The 24,525-nt window shown below is 39.3% G+C and overlaps 1 protein-coding gene across 3 annotated transcripts in view; it reads right to left on the bottom strand.

Annotated features, from left to right (window-relative positions):
• The window catches only part of MYO3A (myosin IIIA), a 95,223-nt gene extending 70,920 nt beyond the window's left edge, over positions 1-24,303 (bottom strand). Inside the window, exons 1-4 of one of the 3 annotated variants that reach the window (XM_085538752.1) lie at positions 24,004-24,154; positions 16,986-17,168; positions 13,034-13,110; positions 12,756-12,890 (exon numbers count right to left, since the gene is read on the bottom strand). In XM_085538752.1, coding sequence (XP_085394878.1) covers positions 12,756-12,890; positions 13,034-13,036 — 138 coding nt within the window. In that variant the 5' untranslated portion in view covers positions 13,037-13,110; positions 16,986-17,168; positions 24,004-24,154. Of the gene's footprint in view, positions 1-12,755; positions 12,891-13,033; positions 13,111-16,985; positions 17,169-24,003 lie in introns of all 3 variants that reach the window. The other 2 variants (XM_015853320.3, XM_085538751.1) reach the window with 2 other exon arrangements.
• Positions 24,304-24,525: the final 222 nt, after the last annotated feature.

Genomic DNA, 24,525 nt, shown 5'->3' with positions numbered 1-24,525 from the left:
GTTTTCAGCAGGAACAAGCAATAATGTAAGTTTTCTCAGTCTGCAGCAGTTTAGTACCTGAATAGATGAAATCAGTTCTTAAATCCGTATCTATAAAGATACTTACTCTGCACCCCCCAACCACACTCACTGACTGAAGAACCACTACCCTTCATGTGAGTAGCTACTTCCAATAAAATAATGAAACAAACTCTGTTTTACACTGTGTTATCTGTATTTGCAATGTACTATCTGGTAGCTTCTATACAAAAATAAACAACTTCATAAGACATTTTACCATATTTCTGTATGGCAAAACTCTTGGTGTTCTCTTAATCTCACTAAACTGTACTGCAACAATACACATGCTTAGAGAAGAGAAAAAATCATACGCTTAAATGATGAGATTAAGTGCTTTGTGGGATCAGGGTCAGATTCCCAAACAGGATTGAATTTGCCGTCTTTAGCCATTCTGGTACTTATCACAATCTAGCATGCAAATTTTGCTTCACTTGGGTAGGTCTTCAGTTTTTGTTACAGAATCTGTCATCTGAGAGACTGTTTGCTGAAGGTAAAGAAAACTAACCCAGGAAAGGCATATAACCTCTCTGAATGTGGGAGAAGGAAAAAACACCACAGAAATCACCTTCTTCAATACTTAGGCAGTAAATAATGCTGAATTTAATTGACTGGGAAAAGAATGTTTATTTTTACTTTCTTAAACATGTTGCCTTAACTAATTTTTCTATCTCTCCTGTAAGCTATGAGTACCTGTTATAAGATAACTATCCATTTTATTAGATGAAAATGAAATTCCAGGTGAAGTAAGATACTACAACTGTAGTAATTTTAGGCCATAGCAAAATTGCACCTGGCACCTGTGCACCTGAGAAGGTCTTGAACAGAAAAACAAAAGTCGCCCACATCCCAGTGGGTGTCCCATCTGATTTGGAGGCAGAGCAGCGTTTAGGCAGAGGTCAGCTCAGGATCTCACAGACACAGGTTCTTGTATGTACAGGGCAAATTTGCTTTTACTACCTCTTTCTCAGAAAGCTGTACTTACATCAGACAATTTCTGATTGGGGGGGGGGGGGGGGGGAACCAAAAGCAATAAAAGGCAACCTAAAAAAAATAGAATGGAAACAGCTAAAAGGAAGAAAAGGGATTATGAAAATACAAACCACAATTAGAAAAGGAGATTATGGCCGACACTGTATCTGTATGCTCCAAGCTGTGTGGGGTGGGGAAGGGGGGGGGGGGGATGATGACGACACAGATGACACATGTTGGCATTAACCCTGTTCTACTTTTCTACAGGCCAAACAAATCCAGGTAAAATGTTGCTACCAGTTTTATTTCTTGTTTCTACTGCCTATCTTTTCAGGCAAAGGTGCCACATGTCGCTGCAGCCACGTGTGTAACTACACATAAATACATACATCTAAAGGTCAAACAGTGATTCTTTCTCCTGACAAAGGCTATAAAATTGCATGTGCTTTCAAAACAAGCTTATCACAAACACAGCATAAAGAAAGTCCCTCTCAGTATAAGCCAGGTTCCACTCTTCTATTTCAAAGCAGAGGCTACAGAAAAGTACTGCTTAATGCAGTTCTGGACCCTTGAAGATGTTGAACAAGATCTGGACCACAGCATAAAATTAAAATAATAATAATAATTTAAAAAGAAAATGTGATTTAGATCATTTAATCCTTCAATAAGACTATGGGACAAATATTATTTGTTACTACTGCCAGGCTGGAAGCTTTCTGGGGTGCTAATAAATACTGCAGCTTTAAATTATGAACTCTGCAGTTTCTTAGTAGCAATTTGTGCACAGCAAAATCTGTGCAACCTCCTGCCAAAGCTGCTGCATTTGAATTTAGCCAACTGCAATGCTTGTATGACAAGGAATCACAAAGGCAACAGAGATACATTTTTCAAGTGACCTCTCTACTTTCCTGCGAAGCATCTAGAGGATAGAGGTATTGGTAGCTATTGTGCAAATACACAGCCAAATAGTTCATGTCATGACTCCACAGCATTTGTTAAAATCTCTTCCAAATACACTGATGAAGAGTGCTATAAGCTTCAACAAGAAATGCACGGAAAACTCAGAAGCTAAGTGCCTACCTGAGGCATGCAACAGGGTACTGATCAAACTGATACAAGTGTCCTTCAACCTGTCTTGAGACATGGGCTCTCCTGGGAGAATAGGGTAATAATTCCATGTATCTCTCACATACACTCTCCCCAGAATGCACAGATATTTACTGTATCAGTTTTATAAAACCTACTTTAAACATCCAGTAATACCCGGAGGGGAACTGGATATGGAAAAAGAGGTGGTGGCATTTGTTAGGTCTCAAATAGTTAAAACCGTAATTTGAATTGAGTTTCTCAGTTCAGTACTCAGATATCAGGAATACTCTGGTACTTGAAATGCTTGCAAGAAAAAAGTCAAGTGGGTCCTTCAGTTTGATCTGTTTTCAGGAAGTCTCCAAATGTTACATTTTCCCAATAAAAGGTAGGAAAAAAAACACTTTCCTTTTTAATATTTGAATAAAATTAGTTTAAAGAGACAGACTCTTACAAAGTGAGACATGGAAGGGGAAAATATTAGCGATAAAGTGTTCAGAAACATCATCGTGATAGATTTGTACATTAGCAATTTCCATCCATTTAAAGTTAGTCACTTCAATTGTTTCCTTTTGACATACAGCTATTTTCAGTAACTGGCACTATTTACAGGGCCTGCTCTGATAGAATGCTATTATCTGCAAACAAAAGCAAACAAAGAGGGGTAAAATGAAATCTTTGATCTACCGAACAGGGGCTGGAGAAGACTGGAGATTCCCAGAAGTACACAGCAAAAGGATGAAAAGCAACAGTCACCAGGTGCAAGATGGTGGATTCCAGCTGGACACAAAGAATTTTTTCCACTGAGAGTGGTTAAGCTTTGCTAAGCAAGCCTATAGTATCTAGGTCCCTGGAGATTCTCAAAACGTGAATGGAAAAGACCTTGTGCAAACTTGTAACATAAATTATCCTTGAGGTGGGAGGTGGGCCCAGTAACCTCCAGAGGTCCATTTGAAGCTGTATTTGTCTCTGGCTAATAATATTTGAATTTAAAAATACTCAGTCCTCAATCTGGACATTCAGACATCAGGGAGAAGGACTGAGGATTTCTTGCATATTCAGACCAAAAGGAAGGACCTGAAAGGAGGCTTGATCCATCTGAAATGCCCTTATTTCTTCTTCAGGGGTTCTGAAGGGCTCCTCCCTTACAATTTCCTGGCAGTCAAAAGGCAAAGACTCATCCTGGGATGACACATAGTCCTCCACCCACCCATCTGACACAAGCTTGTGCTGCTGTAATTGAGCTATTAGTATGCAAAACGATCTTCTGCAATAGATTTATAAAATAGCACGATTCTAACACACGTCAGTTGAAATTGCCATCACATCACAGTCATGCAGGTGCTCTTTAGAGATCTTACTCATTCTTCATCTGACCCAGCTGATATATTTCTGTGTTCAGCTCTTCTTGATACCGAAGCCCATTGAATGATTCAGCAGCAGCATCACGTTTAAGTGAACTATTAGTCACGCTTTTGTTAGGTCTGTTACAGCCTTTAGTCACCCAAATGCTCCTGATGTATGCATCTGTGCTAAGCTGTCAGGTGACATCTGCTTGCATCCTGCTGTTGTGAAGGCACTTTCATCTTACTTCAGTAACTTGGATTTGAACGACTACTACTACTTCCTTCATCTTCACAGGCTGCACAGACATCATGTACATATCACATATGCACAGCTTAAGGCATGCACAAATGATAGTTGTGAAAAAGTATCATTGTGAGAGGAAGGGGAGGACTCTGAGAAACAATCTGGTTCACTGTATTTGCACTGAGTGGGGATCCAGAACATCTGGGTGGTCTTTGACAGATACTTGTTTAACCTACTCCCAAAAATCTCCCAGTGAAGGTAAGTCCATCTTATGTAGCCCGTGTGTCACAAGCCACAACTTGTAATGTAAACTCTGTTTCATCACCAAAGACATTGAGTAGTAACAGGCCAACAGCAGATGCCCGTTTCAATCAGTTCAGCCAGCCAAAAAGTGGGCTACTTATTACTGTTCCTTGAGTTCAGTTTTATGAAAATATGGTTATCTGCTTTACTTTTCATGTGAAGTTTCAGTTAATTTCCACATTTTCCTCACAAGGATATCACATGGAACCACATCAATCCTTACAAAAGACACAGTGGTATCTACTGCTTTTCCCTTCCAACCCCAGTTATTTTGTTAGAGATTTTATTAATATGAATTTCTGTGGCCCAGTCCAAGTTGGCCACCTTTTTTATGCTACTGGGTTCTAGGTATTTCAACATTGGTTCCTACTGCTCAGTTCTGGAATCATTCTGGGTATCAACATTAATACAACTGTTCCGTATTTCTCTAGGTCAGTATTTTCTTCACTTTATAAATACATTAAATATTTTTCTATCCTATTTCTCTCTCCTCTCAGCACAGTCTGGTCCTTGCCATGCCACATCAATCTTTCTAAGCTTACAGTTAAATACTTGTACCACAGTTGTGAATTTTTGTTTCACCTTTATGAAGGCTTTCTGAAAGGTTAAAAGAAAGAAATGCTGATAAATTCTTACTGGTCTCCTATAGTGCTTTTATTTTCTGTACACATCAGCTAATTTGCTATTGTGCATTTAGTGATTTCTTTTAGTAACTGCCAACTGTCCTACTTTTCATGCTGTTTTCCTAAGCACCGCTACCTACCAGTTACCTAAGCTTGGTGAAGCAGTCTTTTCAAAAGCCTGCTATTCTTACCCCACTGTTCCACCAACCTTTCTCTCCTCACAAAAGTGAACACAAATACTTTAATTCTTTTTCACTTAAATTTCTTTCTTCTGCTTTTCTAAATAGAACTTTTCTATCAGAGCAGATTCAACCTGCTACAGCTGTTTCCTGTATTCCTTTCTTTGCCTTCTGTCTCCAAGAGCTTGATGGACTTCATGTCTCAACACTGACTGTCACAGAGTTGTGACCAGAATTCCCATTCTCTGACAGATCTCTACAAATGTAGCCAAAATGCTGGTTCCACCAGCAGCATGTAAAGGCAATCACACATACTTACATAAGTATAACAAGAGCCCTTCAGCTCCTTCAGTGGGCCAAGTGGCTTAACATGCTGCTCCTTTTTCTAGAGCATATTCTTAACTTCACATCAAATGAAGGGAAGATATGTGAGGTGACTTCTATTGTTTTTCTAATAATATTAGAAAATAACCCGTAACCAAAACAAATCATAACAACACTCTAGGCTTTTATGTAATGTTGATTGCTTTCAATTTAGCATGAATGAAATGTATCACGGAAGCAGACACCTTTCCTGAGTTGTTATTTAGCTTCAGTGATCACAGACCATGTGCTATATGTAATGCTGCTCTTTTACATCATCTAGCACCTTCGGGGCTATTAGTCACTGCCTTATGGGTGTTTGTTGTTTTTGACTTCCTTTACTTTCAGCTTGGCTTTTAGCCTAGAGGAAAAGTTTGCTGATTCCATCTCATGCAGTGATGGTCTTCACAATCTCTCCTTTTTCTTAATCAGAGAAATATAGAATGGCTTGGGTTGGAAAGGACCTTAAAGATCACATAGGCAATGGTCAGTAGAGTGTCTGTGACTTTCTGAACAAATGCAAGAAACAGTTTAGCAAGATGGAATATTGTGCTACAAAAACCTTAGCATAAATCATCATTTTATTGCTATTTATTTTACTGCACAAGGAGCAGTGGTGAAAATAATATTCAGGATGCACAAACACTTGTTTGGGTAGGAAGAAAAAGCAGGCCCTAAGTTGGAGATCAGTAACATCAACAGAACTATTTCTACAAACTACAAACTTAATGAAGGCTCTGGAAAACAAAGTCTAGTAACCTAACAGGGTGGGCTGTGTTAACAGTGTGGACCCAACAGTTTCTATTGCCTACTCAGAAATGCATTGCTTTTGTTCAGTTTTTACCCATTAGAGAATGTTTCAAAGCATCTTCTTCTTCTGTAGCTTCATTTCTGCGTGATTCAGAATTTGGACGGTAATTCCAAGTACTATCATGTCCACATTACACAATTAATTTCATGACCACGTTCCTAGATGAAGACAATAATTTAGTATAATTCACTGTAATTTAAGTGACTGCAATAGAAATCATCCCTATTGAGTTTGAGAACAAGGCTGGGGAAGCACAGATCAAAACAATGGGCCTTGTCTCCAGGCTTTTCACAAAAACTAGACTGAAGCATTCATTGTAAAGGCAATTCCTCTCCACTCAGCAGAGTGCAAAGCAGATCAGTGTAACCACTCTCGAGGTGCCTGCGTCCCTCCAGTGACTGCAAAAGGAGCTATGGTGACTCAGCAACTGTGATGTGACCCTAAAGAAACAAGAATATTAAGCAGGACATACCAAGGCATGGAGAATTTTGTAAGAAACTAAAGGACTCTGAACTCAGAACTTTTTTTCAAGGCAGGTCTTTCCTTCCATGCTTTGGCTTTAGCTAAGTCAGCATTTTTCTAATCTGCAACTCACGTCCTTTTCAGAGCCTACAGCAATGTTATTTTCAGCAGCACTGACACTTGACTGTCTGCTTCCATCACATCCCAGCTCCTGGTTCCTACCTGTAGAGTTCTCCCAAATTCTGCAGCCCTCAGCCCTTCTCTGTCTGACAAAGACACAACAGGAAGCTGCCTCCCTGCAAACAATTCCATAATATTAAGTATTAGAACATGAGGGACAAAGTGTTCACATGTTATTTAAGTACAGAGCAGTTTAATAAACATATTTTTCTTTTTTCCCCTTCACTGTCTGGTGGTAACATTGTTAGAGATTTGTCATAATCAGCTTTTTTTTTTTTTTTTATATGCTACATTCTTCAGCAACATGAGCCATAATAAGTGCTTAACAGCTGCCTAAAAGATGTGGACTATGCAAACTGCAATATAATACAAAAATGCTCACTTTACAGCAGAAAATATGACTATTCACTAAAACTTTGATGCATCAAATGATAATTGCAGCCACACAACTTTGATATTGAAAAACAAGTAAAAGCCACTTTGCCATGACTGCAGTTCCTTTTCCCCTCTTCCACACACTCAGAGGTACCACAAAGGGTGCCAGTGCCATTAGCTGAGAAGGGAAATAGATGATACTAATGGAGAGAAAAACACCTATCAGCCATTAGGATACTTATATAGCACTGAAAAGCACAGAAAGAGACAGGCAGATAAACCTTCCTTGTTCTGAATTATCCTGATCTGTTCCCAGCCTGCTTTGGCAGAAACAGTAGCTGACAAATCCCCATGTTTTACATCACTCAGCCTCCCATCCACTGAAGACTCGTCCAAATTAAGCCACACAATATGGAAGAAATCTCTCACTACCTCTCTTTAAGCACATTGGGATAGGAAAGATACTCGAACTTCATAACACATTGTTACTGTTGTCCTGATTGCAGAAGATCTTACTGTACATCTGGCTATCTTGGCCAACACACACTGATACATAGACCTTACTTTGGGTAACGGTTACTCTTCTTTTGTAGCAAATCTCACTGTTACCTCATATTACCCTCTGCTCAGCTCTTATGAAGTCCCATCTGGAGTTCTGCACCCAGGCTTGGGGCCCCCATTACAGGAAGTATGTGGAGCTCTTGCAGCAGGTTCACAGGAGGACCAACAAGGTGAACAGAGGACTGGAGCACCTCTCCTATGAGGAAAGGTTGAGGGAACTGGACTTGTTTAGATTGGAAAAAAGAAGGCACCGGGGAGACCTCATTGTGGCCTTCCAATACTTGAAGGGAGCATATAAACAGGAGGGGCAATGGCTGTTTACGAGGGCAGATAGTGATAGAACAAAGGGGAATGGTTTTAAAATTGGACAGGGAAGGTTTAGGTTAGATATTAGGAGAAAGTTTTTTACACAGAGGGTGGTGACGCACTGGAACAGGTTGCCCAAGGAGGCTGTGGATGCCCCATCCCTGAAGGCATTCAAGGCCGGGCTGGATGTGGCTCTGGGCAGCCTGGTCTGGTGGTTGGCAACCCTGCATATAGCATGGGGGTGGAAAGTCGATGATCATTGTGGTCCTTTTCAACCCAGGCCATTATATGATTCTATGATTACACTGTTGATAGCTCAACACTCCGGCTAAAAACATCTCCCTTTCCTGGTGGAACTCAGTAACTGGACCTGCCAAGCCTTACTTTTTTAGATACATAACCATACTCCACACATAGGACACTATATAACAGAGAAGAGGATCTTTTCATTATTCTTTTTAACAAGTAAACGCATCAGCAAGTTGCACATGTGGTATCTAAAAGGCAACATGAGTAATTATCACTCAAAGTAGGTCAGTGAAGGATCCAAAACTACTAGCCACACAAGATCTGAACATTAATTATGCTCATTTTTCTCTGTTAGACACATATGTAAATCATGCTGTCACTGCTCATTTATGGATTTGAGAGGAAATTGTATACATATTTCATGAATGCTAGGGCTCTGTCTGTGACGACAGTCAGCATTTGGAAGCATCAGAATTGCTAAATGTCTCCCTCCAAACACTAAATACAAGAGTGTGACAGCACAGAAGATTCACCCAAGGCCACAAACACAACATCTTCACTGCTCAGCTTCCTTCATTTTATCCAGGAGTTTCTGCAACACCTTCCTGAAGGCTCTGGAGAGTTCTTACCTATAATGAGGTCTCTTTCAACATGCCATTCTTCTCTTGAACCCTCATGCTGCCTGCCCCTTCTCAATCACCTCAGATACGAGCTAGTTGCTTTTGCTGTCAAGAACCATAGCAGTACTAACACCTTCTTTAGGCAATAACAGTATGCTTCTATCCTCACAAGCTGGTATCCACCACTGATTAATTGTAAGCATGTCATGTTTTCTCTCCTGCTTTGAAGGAGCAGCCATAAAAACCAGAAAGCCACACTGCTATACTTCAGGTCCTCCTTAATAAGTCTGTGCTGCAATGCTGACAAACGTATGCAGCTGACTGAAATCACAGAGCAGCCCTTCTCAGAGGAACATGATTCTAAACTTCTTACTGTACATTAAAAAAATATTTTGACCTTTACATGTTTTCATGATGTTGCAAACAACATATTCCAGTACATAAATATTATATATAGTGATTAGTAGATAATAATGATAACATTACATGCTCTAACAGTGGACCATATAGCATCGACAGTATCATTATCAGGCTCAGTGTGTTCATACGTGGACACTAAATGGGACAGGGACACCCTTAAAATAGCATGGTTGCTGGACAGCATGAAGGAAACAGATTGCTGAAACTGTACAGACTCATGCTGTGCTCCATGGACTGTTAGTCTAACTCAGCAGAGCTTTGCAAATATTCTTAAAATGTTCATGAATATACTAGGAGAAGGAAAACACCTAAAAAGAATGCCTGGAGAGTCTTTCTTGAAGTTCATCACTATCAGATGGGTTTATTTCTGTAATTCCTAGGCATTTTTCCTCCACCTCACAGAAATCAGGTTCTTTTATACTTTTATTTCCCTACTTCAAGTGCTGAGGGAATGGAAAAAGCAAATGCACTTCTTTAGAGAAATAGGCTGTGTACAAGCTGTTCTACAACTTCACATGATTACATTCAAACAAGAAAAGGAGAGGTTCTAAAAAAATGCTTTGATAATATAAAAAACTCTATCTTTGGGTGAGAAGTCACTTCATCCACATGTTCTTCCCTATGAGGTTGTTTTAAACCAAAGTTTCCTTTTTTAAAATCACAAAAATAATGGAAGTTTCTCCTAGTTCCTAATTATAAAGACCTACTGAGAACGGTACAATACACTAGCTTGTTTATGTCATTCACAAACCCAAATACATGTTGAATATGACAAGCATAGCTATTTAACTTTTGAAAACAAACTGAGATGCTTCTTGAAGTTCTACCTGATCTGTATAGGAAACAAACGACAAAATAGCTACACTGTGGTTCTTGGCTTCTTGCTGACAAAAGCAAATAAAAACCATGCAATGCCTAGTATTTATCCTGCTGTTGTACTTTCAGCCTTCAACCAGTGTATACTGTGTTCTTCTCTGTAGTATATTTCAGGCAAAGGTTGTACTAATTGTCCTCCCCAACTGATCAAGGCCTACACGCTCACTAGTAAGATGCAATCAGATTTAACTTCTCCACCTCTATCTTCCATCAGCTGATTTCCAACTGTCTTTGATCTGCTCCCTTTCTAACTAACATCCAGAGCTGGAAGAAATGCATTACGGTATGCTCTGCCTTAGCTGTGTCATCATGTTGATTCCAACTGACATGAAACTTCTAGGCTGATTCATCCTAAGTATAATGCTTAAGTGGTTTCTTTTCAACACAGTCTCAATAAGCCAAATTCTGCCTGCCTCTCCAGAGATACATGATAAGGCTTAAAAAAAAACTGGCAATAATCATCTCTAGCAATGAAAAATATTTTCTTTTTTTAATCAAAAATGTGATTAGAAGAGCACCTTTGCAGGAGCAGATGATCATCTGCATCTCACGTGCTAAAATGAACACTACACAATAACTGTCTTCTTCCATTAATACTGTACTGAAATGTCTGTAACAGAAAGTGCTATAATAAAAGGTTATTTTCCCAAGTAATCATTATGCAAGTTTTTTACCTAATTAGATATACATTGAAAAGAGATTGACTATGTTTCTTTTCTATTTATCTATATATTGTTTCTTCTAATAGATTTCTTTTTTAAAATTGAGCCATAGATCCTACTCTCCGAGAAGCTTATTTCCCACACACAACACTGCAACTTCAAAATGTTTTATGAGATCATTTAGGTAATCTGCACCTTTCTCTACAGTTACCTCGCTCCAGAACTGAAATATCTCCAATTCAGAAAAATCAACTAAAACTCTCAGTTGCTGAACAGTTGGAGATCATTTCATAGAAGTCTCCCATGCCTCATAAGGGATACTGCTATAGATCTGTCTTGTCCCATATTACTCCATATATATCTACAGCTGATCTCAGTGGCACATGATAGAGGCTAAATGGATTTCCATACAATTAAAATGTACATGCAAGAACAGCAACATGGCATTGCATTAACACACTACGGTCATAATTTTACACAACCATTGTACTAAAAATCCAAATGCAACCTTCCCCACACACTCCAATGGAAACAGAAGTATCTGCAAGCTAAAGATTAATTGCTGTCTTCTAGCATTTATACATATATTATTAGGAAAAAAAACAATCTTTATAAACTTTAAGATCTCTAAATAGCTACTGTGAAAAAACAAACTGCAATGGCCTTGTAAAGCCACATACAAACAGAAAGAAAGGTAACTCTTCAGATTAATCTGTTTGAGAACAGTTTTCTTTTACTGAAGTCTGCTAAAAGAACAGCTTGACCAAAGTAATGACTGGAAATTTATTTTTCTACTTGTATATTTATACATACACACATCAACTGAAATCCATTACACTCATGGATCTATGTGTGTAGTGACAGAAGGCATTCAATATTACTCCACACACCCCATACTGACACTTACACATGTGCAGCATGGCATGCAGAGAGTAAAAATAAAACTCGTACTCCAGATATAGCTTGTGTCTTTCACATTAATAATACAAATCCTTGCAAAATAGAAAAGTTAGAATATAAACACTTGACTGTTTCCTCACAGTTTGTTTTAAACTGACTGTCTACTATCCATCCTTTACAGGACAGAAATTTCACAGATGGAGTTTCAAATGCCCAGCAGACCAAAGAGAAGCCAGATTTTTTGAAGAGCTGAGATAAACAAGGAGCTGACTTCTTTTCAAGTCAAACCTAATGGTTTGCATTGGAAATGATAATAAATTACCTTAAAAATATTTTCCCAATCCAAGTTAGAAGAATTTGGAAAAGCTTTAGAAATTAAGCATTTTCAGAATTAGACAACATGAAACATTTGGCAGGAGGCTTGTACACATTTAACTGACATTATAAAATACAACAAATATTTCCATTTCAACCTTGCCAAATACTGACCAGACACCAGCAAAGAGGAAGTTTTTGCAGAATAGGCTCTAGTGAACCAATGAAAACAATAATGACCAACCTCTTTGCTCCTAGATTAGTCAAAATTAAACACTTAAGGATGGAAACACAAATTACAGGCCTTGTCTTACTCTCGTTCCATTTTCGACAACATTTGGCAAGTAGAACACTCTACTACCTTAGCTCACTTGCCTTAATTGTCTACTTAAGCATTTGTGCGAACAACAAAAAAAAAACAACCTGTAATTCATTACTTTCATTATTTAGGGCAAAATTCACAATAGTGGTTACTTCAATTGTTACATCATAGCTTAGTCATACTTAAACAAATTCTTCAAGAGAAAGATTTCCACAACATACTTTTCACCAAAAAAACAAAACAAAAAACAAAAACCAAAAAGGTTGTTGCAAATCTTATCAAGACTGATAATCATTTACGGACTTATTTTGAAGACAAAGCAATACCAGTAAAATATACCACAAGAATACTAATAGCAGGGGAGATTATTAATTCATCAACACAGACAGGACCAGTATTCATCACTTCACATACAACCACTCTAAAAAAAGACAACCAACAAGTTTCACCTCATTCACTGAGCTCATATTCAACGTGGGAATGCTGACTTGAAGAAAACTCTTATTTTTAAAAAATCATTTACCTCAAGAACAAGCCAAAGCTGGTCTCCATTCTTCACATCTTTCTTGTAGTACATGCCATAGAATTTGACCACATTGGGATGATCAGAGAGAGCTTTCAAAATGTTGTACTCAGCTTCAATTTCTTCATCAATATCCTAGTGTCACAAATGAGAAATACAAAGCTGTAAATAAATAATCATATCTGTTAAAAAAAAGAAAATAAAATTAGATTTTCAGGCTATTCAAACTGAGTTTGAAATAGAGCAAAGAAAAAAAAAAAAAGGAAGTATTGACATACCATCTGCAGGTCTACAAAGCTTGGTTCTGTTTCCTCAATACAAGTTGTGCTTTTTCCTTGGTCTTCACCTATTTCAACTAACAAACATATTGGGCATGATAGAGGAGCCCTCAGAAGAAAACGCAAAGAGCATTTCAAGGTGAAGCCAGTACAACACATAAATCTGCAAATGCAAGCTGGCAAATTTTGGGGAGAGCATGCAGATCCTTGGGCAATCACCAGTTACTCCTCCAATCTCTAGGCTATCCCCAGTCACTGGGGGCTGAACAACACAGACAATCTATGAACTGAAAGAGCTCACAGGGGGATACTATCGTATTGCTTTACTCATACTGAGAATATATGCAGCCTATCTGTGCCACAGTTAGTGGCAAAACAGCTCAAGTCATTTTCCTCCTGTATAGTTTAAAACTTGAACAAATGTTGCTAGCATACTTGTTTCTAGACTTAACATATTTTTAATATAATTTGCTATTTACACACGCAAAAAAGAAATAGATGACAAATTGTGGAGGAAGGCTACCTGTGAATTCCACTATTGAAATGAATGGATTTCCTATCAACAAAAAGCCAAAACCTTTCTCACCACCTCCAAATGGATGCTTTGTAGTCCTAATGAATTACAGTCCTTCTCAATTCACAATCAAACACACCTGTTGCTAGGAGAAGTTAGCACACTTGTTTCTTATACCAGACTTTCCAATGCTAAATCCAAGTTCCTCATATTAGCTTTTGGTTATTTTTGTTTCTTTTTACTAGCCTCAGACAACTTTCCCCATCACCAGTATCTTCAGGAATTAGGCTATAAACTTCCATATTGGGATTACAAGATTAACTGCTCTCACAAGGAGGTGCTTCTTTGCTTTTTTTCTTTCTTTCTTTTTAACTGGAGCAGCTGAAAAGCAGCAGAACTTTTCTCCTCTTTCAAAAAAAGAGAGATCGAGTGAATTTTCCCACACAAACAACACAGAACACTGTCAATTAAAAAAAAATAAAACAAAAAAAACAGGAGAAGGAAGGAAAAAACAACCAAAGTATTGAAAGAGGCAAAAGGAGAAAAGGGAAAGAGTGGAAGATAAGAAGGAACAAGAGAGACTGCATTTGGCAAAAGCAAAAGAACAAGACAAAAGGAAAAATAAGGCCAAGTCCCCCCAAAAAGCACAAAAAACATAAAATAGCTGAGGCTGCCTTGGGAAAACTGGAAGCGAATTAGCCCACTGTCCTACTGTGATTTAATAGAGATTTCTGTTTCCTGAGGGGTACTCAGATTTTATGAGATTTTTACCATTATGAGGAGAAATGAAAAGCGAGAGAATGAAATGAATAGATTAATTCTGTGCATACTAGAAAGAAAAATCTTCCTCTGCATTTTATGAAAGAAGAGAACTTGACATATTTAGTTGAATTAAACATATTTACCTGCATGAAATATAGCCAAAGGGAGTGACTCTTCTAGAAATGGCAAAGGGAATAACTTCATGTAAACTTAGATGTAAAATAACAGCTAACAGTCTTAATGTACAACGGTGCTTTCATATAGCACTAGGGACAAGACTGAGATTGTTCTTAGTTCCATCTTCACATATTATCATTTCAACACCTTCACTTTCTTACCTCAGTTTCAAAAATCTGAGCTGTTATTCAACGTGAAGAATCAGAAAGCTCTAAAAGGACTAAACACGGAATGTTTAGTTCAGTTCCATGTCACCTACGATAATGTTGTTTCTTAGTTCAATTTGGAAATATAAGTTAAACTGAGTAATATAAAAGCACGTTTTTTCTGCTCTATTCTTTACTCTGTTTCTTACATGGCACTACTCTGAAACTGTCTTCAAAGAAAAAAAATTAGAATTTAAAGAAAATAGATAAAGTAACTTTTTCTTCATTGCAATGGCTCCCTCTGCAGCCATTAATAATACTTTCAGTTTAAACAAAAAGGTCTAGTTTATACCTTTTAGTTTCTCTTATTGGATTGCCAGTTTAGTTCTAACATGGAGGCACAGCAGCTATTTCAGACCTCCTGGAAATAGGAAGGGAAAAAAGAGAATACTATTCTTATCATAAAAAGTTCCATGTTTAGCACTTTGATGCATTACTGGCTTTCTACTATGTATCACCACACTCAGCTCATGTTTGCACACTGAAAAACACATCTTTGTTACCTAATTATGGGTAACAAAAAAATTCCATGAGAAAATTTGATAGAAAAAAAAAAATCTAGTTTTAAAGCAAAACTAGAATTTTTTTAAAAGTAAATGCTTATTTGGAATAATATCAGGGTATGCTGAAAAACAAATTTCTCAGCATTTCCAGTTGGATATTCTCAGTTTATGGGAAGTATGGCTGACAGCTTTTGGGTTTCTGGTAGCTGAAATGAGCTGAAAATGAGTTTAAGAATTTCAACTGATGAAGAAGAAAACTTAACTAAATACTTCAATGAAAGAAACACAGAGAAAATGGAACTCTTAAATCCATTTTTCATCAAAGCAAGGAATTTGTTTTCAGCAGTTACACCTTTCGCTTCTTTCAATTTCTTACATTGCTTCTGTACCCACTGTTTTTATTTTTTTCTGACTTCTTCATGTTCGTCTTCTCTCCCATTTAATCTGTATCTCTTCCCTTCAGGATCATCTCTAAATCCACTTCTTTCTCATGGTTTTCATCTAGCACCTTTTTCTTACAACCTCTAAGGCGTATACAACACTGAAAGTTTCCTCAACTCCTTTCAGTAATCCTTGACTGAACCAGTTATCCATTAAGAACTATTTCTAAACACATGTGAAATAGATTAAAGCAGGAATACTTCCTGCCATACCAGCATTTATTTACATGAATGCCAACTGCAAGAAAGTCCTGCCTATTCATTGTAAGCATAAAAACCTTGTTTACAAAAAACACTAGAGTCCAAAATAGAATTTCCAATGCATTTGAATTCACCAAGGTCCGTTTTGCGTGGCCTTTGCAAGGTTCTTTTTCTTCCTCTAGGAGAGGTAGATGGTACTGCACTGAGATGAGCCGCCTTTTGCTTCCTTGAAAGCATACTGATCTGAAGCAGATCACCAGGAAACAAAATGATAAAGCATGACAGTAAATTTTTACAAACTTTTTATGGACTTTAAGGCCATAGGAGCATTATTCTGACACTGTGTGATGTGTAGGGGTAGGCAGCACCCTGTGTGACTTTACAGATCTGCAGTGTTTCACACAGCATGATGTGCTTTTCTCCAGTTGCCCAGAGAATTGTGCAATGGAAGCATTTGTCTCATGTGGAAGTGTGAGATGTAGGTCACAGAGCCAGAATGCAGTTAGAATGAGAAACATGGTCTCTTGCTGCTACGCGGTCTGTAGCTTGTATTCACATTGCAGATTCTGGACAAACCACAGAGCAGCGTCTGCTACCTGAGACCTATCAGCCAGATAGAAACTGTAACAATATCTAGACAGTGCAAAAGATAAGCTCAAAGGAGCCACCTGGTAAAGGAGCAGCTTCTTGTCTTTCTTTTGCAGGTAAGAGTTCTCAAGAAAGATCCCACGCCACATGCTGTACCACTGAAGTCAATGAGCCCACCTTTACGAACCTGACTCCTAACATCCTTCCTACAGAACATTAATCTGCTGCCCAAATGTCAGCCATGGGATACAAAACCATGATCACCTAGTGCTTTCTGTGTAGGAGGAACACAATCAAAAATATAAAATGCTAGGACTCCTAACTCCCTTGTAGGTAACTAGAAGGAAATAAAAAACCAGCTCTGTCACTGAAATTAAAATACAAGAAAGGGGAAATTGAAAGTAAAAATAACAGAAATTACATTTCAGTTGGCAGGCTGAAGCTTTCAGTTCTAATGCAAATGATCTGTTCAGGTTGGAAAGAAAAAAAAAAGGCCACACAGCAAATTCAGTTACAATCAAATAAGCAAAAAAAAAACCTCAAGCAATTTAAGTGACTTACATGAACAGGATCCAAGATTTTGACTGCTGCTTTGCTGCCATTTTTCTTATTTAATACTTTGAAAACTTTTCCATAAGTTCCTTTGCCAATAGTCTCAATTATTTCCCAGGTATCTGAAGGGTCAGGAAAGCTATCAAATATTATTGTTTTCCCAGTCAACGGAAGCATCTCAACTGATGACTCCTAGGGAAAAGGGAAAATTTCCATGTTCAGTGAATAAATGATCATCCACTATTAATTTCCTACAAATAAATGAAATACACATTCCAGTCTCAAATATTAGAAATGATTTTACACAAATCATGCAAGTACTGAATAAAAGGATCAAGAAAAGAAACAAGAAAAGCTGCATTAATACAAGTTTTCAATACAGTACCAAATAAAAGGATATTCAAATGGTCATTTGTACTAATTTGAAGCTTGTGTGAAGTCACCACAAGCTTTCTCATAACAAAGCTAAAATGTCATTCTGGAATTTTTCTACAGACAGGGCAGTGGGAGTCAAGCTCACTGCTACGGTTACATAAAATCCTCTGGACACCTGAATTTTTGTACAGAACTCACAAGGCCAAACAGCGGTAGATCTTTTCAGTGTTATGGTCTTCTGACAAGCAAGCATTCAGAGTGATGGAAAATGCACTTACTGATGTAAACTCCTGACACCTATTTTACATACTGTACAGGAAACATTACACCTATGCCCTAGTCAGCAGAGGATACAATTCACTAGCACGTGCTTTTATACCTACTATGCAGCCCTTACAGAGCTAAAAACCAAACCAAAACAAACAAAAAGAACTCCCCACCTTTACCAGTTAACCCAGTACAGATATATTAATAGTGATGTTCTCATATTCCCAGCATTAGAACCAAGACCAAAAAACAATATAGGCAGAGAACAGGACAGACTCAAGGCTTACTGAGTAAGGAAGAATCAACTTCATATAATTATATTTAGAATTTTGTAGCCTGTTTTATGAGTATTGTATCAATGTAGTTATTTGGGAGTTTTTCAAGTCAATAGTATAAATTTATACACAAAGCGATGTACACCATATTACCCCAGTTACACATATTTTGCTATACTCTACTTCTTTAACAGTGAACAGAATGCCATCGATTTCAACTTCACCTATGGCTTCCAGCATCCTAGACATCCTTCTTTATTCATCTACTTATTCATATAACCATATCACTACACTATAACAGCAGAACACACACACAGCCATAGGCAGCTGAAATGGACTGCTGCACAAACATATATTGTACCAGCTCTTTAAATTACCCCATATGAACACTGGCATATCATGCATTCAGACAAGTTTTCTAGGTCTCCTGGAGAACTCAAGGTTCAGGATTCTTCCCACTGTTCTACTCTCGGCTAATTCGCTTGTTATTCACACAGAAGACAGGGTTTTCTCCTCTCCCCCCCCCCCATTTTTTTTTCCCCCACTTATTTTCAGTACATATGACTATTACCAGCCTCTATCCCAGCTCACAAAGCAAAGTGGAGCAATACCTTCTTAACATCAGGAAACCTACAGAAGTCTGTAGCATACTGAGCACAGTGACCCTTGCCCACCACCTTGATTTCAAGGGTTGTAGGGGCAAAATGACCCACTTTTATCTCTCATAATAAAATGTCTCTTAACACAAGTCTGGGTTAATGTTGCAGCAATAACAGAGAATAAAGTGGTGGAGAGATATCATGCAGATCCCCAGATTCCTAATCCAGATTAAAAATTTCCTGTTTCCTTCTGTCTGTACTTCACCCTATAAACAAAACCCATGGGAAGATTGATTCCAGTCTCTCTCTAAAGCATTGCCTTTCTACCTCATGCCATTTATCAATGCCTTGAGAGCACTACCATATCCAGGCAAAGCCATCTCATTCCCATGAAACAATCAAGTTTCATCTAAGTTTCTGTCTGACCTTTACTTTTTAGAATAAAGTCAGCTGCTTGCCTTAGGTTTTACTGAATACTCAAGCCATACATGAACTTTTTGGAGGAAAAAGGTGGAGAGTGATAAATGGACACCTTCACAAGAACCAACACATGCAAATCAGTTTGTGTGTAGACATACTGAAATACATTTTCTACAGAACATGTAGTTTTACATCAGAATTTAGGTTCTGCTGTGTTTGCAAGAACACACAGCATGCACCCCCAATCCAGGCAGCTACAGAACAAACACAGAAGTTGCAAAAGGAAAGATCATTTCTTGCCTTTCAGGAATTAGCACCGAAGATGGAGGAATTCAAAGATCAGATTCACATCTACAGATGGTGTCAGAGACAATGCACGGAACTCTGGTACTCTGAACCTCACAACACACCCTTAATGAAAGGCGCACTCTTCCATACATGGGTTTCATAATGAAAGGCACATTCAAAACAGGCAGTTTCAGCCAATTTCGCAGCCTCCATTAATTCCCTAAGCGTTATCAGGATGCAGCTGAAATTAATTGGCTCCCAGTACGGAGTGCCTGCTTGGCAGCAGAGACTACTACAAGGAGAACTGTTAGAGGGCTGTGAAATTGTGGCCCTAAAGGTGTTATCAGCTACCAGCAAATGCAGAGACACTGTCATGTGCTGGCATTTTCCTCCACAAATCAGACCAGTTACACATTTTGTTGCCTTAAAAAAAGCCACAACATACTTACCAATAGTGCATTCAATAACTGCCACTGCACAATAATTTAAGACTACTATTCCAAAAAGAATTATTCAGCATAATCCCTTGTCTTTTGATTTGCAACTTCAAAATCACAACTTGAATAAGTTACAGTGAACGAGCACCTGCAGATAAATTGTTTAGCTTCCACTTCAGTTATTAAAAATATATTAAATAGAATGATTTAGAGTCTATTGTTCTTGAACAGAATGAACATTTTATTATATCTCAGTGAAGCTGAGACAGTTGATAATGATACAATTTCATATTGCAGCAATAAATAAGACTGTCTCTGGTATGCATCTGGATTCTCCAACAAATGGGTAATTTATCAAACTCCTCACTATTAAAAATTTACTTTGAAAACAGCTTATGATGTAATCCAAACCTGTGAGCTAGGGATAGTCTCAAGCCTTCATAGAAATCCTTGAAAATGCCTGTGGTGTGCTCAGAAAGTGACTAAATTCAGGGCTTTTAGAAACAAACAAACAAACAGTGCAGGGAATTGCACCACAACAAGCTGGCATAGGGGTGGTTTATTTGGTTGGTTGTGGGTTTGTTTGTTTGTTTGGTGACCGTAGAATTTTTTGATTGTTTTGTTTTGTTTCCTAACAAGATGCCAGTGTGGTGTCAGTGCTGTGTTTATCACAGTTATAACAATGAACTGAGAGATATTTAGTCAAATAAACCAGCTTTGTATGATTTTTACTTTCATAGGCAGTATCAAAAGTACACACTCCATTCCATATCAAAGATGGCAGGTCACTGAATTCTCCCCCCTTTTCAGTGTCTAGATAGTTTGGAGAGGGACAGAAAGTGGCAGCTTCATGAAGTGTTATCTCCTGTGGACCGTCAGATTGCTGCAATAGTAATTCAGCAAAACGTATTTATTGCACTGCTGAGAGGTTTATGGCGAAGGCCACAGAGCATTACAGATGATGGTGCCAAGAGGGAATAAGCAACAGTTCTTGCTTCTGCAACCTGGGCTGCAAGCACAGCTGAGCTTGAATTTCTTAAAGAATGCTACAACTCAGCCAAACATTTTTAACTACTTCAAATATTTCCATATTTCAGCCCTCTAAATTTGTCGCTCTTTCATTCTGTGCAAGCTTGCAACTTCTTTCCACCATCCGCCAAATAGTTTCTGAATCCACTTCTGTCTCACTCAGATGGACTTTATCAATTTGTTCCATAAAGAGCTGATAAAACAAGAGGTGCACCTCTCCTCATTTTTTTCTCCAACTACAACTTGATTTTGAAACTAAAGACCCTCACACAATTTATTTATTTATTTATTTACTTTGCAAGATTTTATCTGTTTTGGATTATCCATGTGTCTACCCAAATTATTCTCTTTGACTCACTACTTATTATTCTCAGTTTGCTCTCTGCTTTCTGTTGTATAAACTCTATAGTGTTTTCCCAGAACTGATAAACTATTGTCTGAAAAAAACCTTTCCAGAGGGGAAAAAAATAACATCCTAACAACAAGCTGAGCTGTAGCAAAATAAAAGCTTTAACTGCTGCTTTAGTAAAGCAATGCCATCAATCTTGTGGTTCTGGACAACAGTTTTTATTATTCAGAGATAAATATTATTTTTCTTTATTCATTATTTGGAAAAATAAATGTAAGTCTATCTTTTCAACAGACTGATACCTAAACATATTTCATACTGAGATGTGACTGTTTTGTGACAAGAGGCTTTTTATCTCTGCTCTAAGAGATAAGAAAGCTGGATGCCTTGCAGTAGTCATTACCCCCTACTATGGCAGATGAGGAACATAAACCAGTTGTATACTTACACAAGTAAACACCAAATCACTGGGTTTCACCTAACTTGTTATTTGTTCAGTATACCTCATGGAACCTAATGTAGGCAATAAAATCCCATTTTAGATGTGGTCAAAACAATCAAAAATTGATTCACCTGATCTGGTTGGCAACAGTCTTAGCATAAGAAAACTTACTTCCCAGACTCCATTGATTATACTGGCTAAATCTTCATTAACTACGATAGGAACCCCATGATCCAGTTTCAGATGTAGATCATAGGTAAAATGAATCATATTCCGTTTAACTGCTGGAAACAAAGAGTTGTAGTTTGAGAAATAACAAAAAGATTATCAGCTGCATGCTACAGTCAAGAGAACAACAAGCTAGCCACCTCTCACTCCCTGAAAGCTGCCAGTCTTGGATGCATTTGGATGATGTAAAGAAGATGCAAGACTGGACAATGGCATTGACAACCAATCTCTGAACTCAACATTTGAACTCCAAATTATTGTTGAAATAAATGGTTGCTTTAGAGCATCTGGAGGGGTGATCATTTAGCTTAATTTCAATCAACGTATTTCCTGAGCACAATTCAAAGTATATATGTTATCTTTAGGGCTGCTCAGGGAAGAATTTGATCCACTTCTGGGCTCAACCTCTAATGCTCATTCTCTGAAGAGCCAGGTAGATCCTTCTGCTGTTTCTAAGAAACACAGTTCTCTCTGCGGACAGCTATCAAGCAACAACTTCCCATCAAAGCAAGACAGACTTCAGAGAAACTTGATGCCTCTGGTCTTCTTGACCTTAGTAAAACTTCTACACGCAGTAGAGAAACAGCACTGTGCATGTGTTGGTACCTGATCTCCTTCTATTGATAAATGCATATTGGGTGTCCACACTGACATTTCATCTGCTGATTATCATTCAGCTATCTTGACATTTGACTTGCATTAGACTGAACTGGCCAGCCCTGCTCACTCTCTGAAAGCTCACAGAGGGCACTGCTGGAGGATGTTTATATTAGTGTTTGTGTCCACCCTGGTTTTCCTCCCTTCCACTTAACCCCACAAAGCTTTACAAATGTGAGCAATTGATTCTGCACATGGGATGAGGCAACCCTGTATTACATATATAGATTGGAGGATGGGAGTCTGGAAAGCAGCCCTGAGAAAAGGAATCTGGGAACTCTGGTTGATGGTAAGGCGAATGCGAGCCAGCAGTGTGCCCCTACAGCCAAAGGGCCACCCTTGCCCTGGGGTGCACCAGGCCCAGCACTGCCAGCGGGTGAGGGAGGGCTTGTCTGCTCTGCTCTGTGTAGCCTCAGCTCCAGCACTGGATGCAGATTGGGCACCACAATTTTGGGACATTAAAGAGTATTCAGAAGAGGACTATGAACACAGTGAAAGTTTGGAAGCCAAGCTCCTCACAGGGAACAGAGGAGCAGCGCTGAGCTCTGTTCTGTGTGACAGCAACAGGGCCTGAAGGAAGGGCATGGAGCTGTGCCAGGGGAGGGGCAGCTGGGGGTCAGGGGATGGTTCTGCACCAGAGAGCAGTGGGCATGGAATGGGCTGTTGGAATTAAAGGAGCATTTGGACAAAGCTCCCAGAAACAGGGTTTGATTTTGACTTCTGGTGTGAAGCCAGGGGTTGGACTCGATCCTTGTGGGCCCCTTCCAACTCAGGATGTTCTGATTCCCATTCCCATTGCACTAATGCCATCGATCCTACCGCACTCTAAGGTTTACAGTTCTCATGAAGGTCTGTCAGAGGAGGTTTTTTAAAGAAATACTGACCAGATCTGTATGCACTCAATTCTGACTCCACTCTCACTCCTGTGTGACTGTCCTGCAGAGCTCAAATGAAGTCAGTATATGACTCCAACTTTTTCAATCTAGCCACCAGTTATAAGAAGAGGGTACAGAAAGAACATGAAAACAAGATGCCGAATTTAAACATTGCATTACGTAGCCAATTTTAAATGCTTTGTTATTCTGAAAATAAATGAGAGCTAAAGATTTTCATGGCAATTGTAATCAAACAGAATGTATTTATGCAGGGACCTCACTGGTAGGAAAACAAGATTAATAACAGTCGTGGGAATGGAGTTGTTATCAAATTGCATTTGGACCGCGTGCCACCAGATGTGCTCACATGAGTGATCACAAACGGAACCATACCCAGTTCATTGTGCAGCTTCTAGAACAAAGGCATCGCAAGGGATGAGAGTAATTTTTCAATGGCTAGTTCAATACATATTAGCAGAGAACTTTGTCTTCAAAGCTGGAGCATCACTTAATTTTCCCTTTCCAACACAAGAAACACCATTGGGTGTCATGACGCTCACTGCCTACTCAGAAGTTCTAACAGCAAAGCAGCTGCGCACCCGCCGCACACCCCGATCGAGCCCCGCTCCGGGCTCAGCGCCGCACAGCCCGCCCTGTCCCAGCACCGGGTACCGAACCGCCACGTCTGGGCGCTGCACCACCCCTATGGTGGGGCGGGGCAGCTCCCCCTGGAGCGGCGTTACGCACCAGCCCCGGCCCCATCCTGCCCCGAGCACCGGGGGTTACCCGCAGCGCAGCGTCCGGTCCCTGCTTAGGGAGCTGGGGTAGCACCGCCTCCGGCAGCCCTGCCTCGGCTTCGCCCTCCTCCTCCTCCTCCTCCTCCTCCTCCTCCTCCTCCTCCTCGCTGTCCCGGCGTCGCCGCAGTGCCGCCTCAGGGTCAGCGGCGGATGACCGGTTTGCCCCGATAATCCACCACAATGCCGGCAAAGCCGAAGGGACTCGGCCCGCCCCGGGCAAGGAGCGGCCCGGCCCCCTCACGGAGGTCTCCGCGATCCGATTGTGTCGCGATGCATCGGTTAGGGCCACAGCTATGAGCCATCCGACAGGCTGCACTGACAGCTGTTAACTCTGCAAACTGTAGCACTGGATCTGCTGACAGCCTCGCTGTGATGTAGGACCTAATGGGTTCAGGTAGTCCACTAAGAATAACGGTTGTCAGCTGTGTGCATTGAGCTAACCTTGTTTATTGTTACAGCAAGGTGAGTATGAGATAGCAGTGCACTGGTAGAGGAAGGTAGCATCAAAGTT

The sequence above is a fragment of the Coturnix japonica genome, chromosome 2, assembly GCF_054131305.1.
Source record: "Coturnix japonica strain WE chromosome 2, WE-NBRP24, whole genome shotgun sequence".
NCBI classification, from domain to species: Eukaryota; Metazoa; Chordata; class Aves; order Galliformes; family Phasianidae; genus Coturnix; species Coturnix japonica.
The sequence above is the reverse complement of the archived record's forward strand: the minus strand, read 5'-3'. Positions and strand labels throughout refer to the sequence as shown.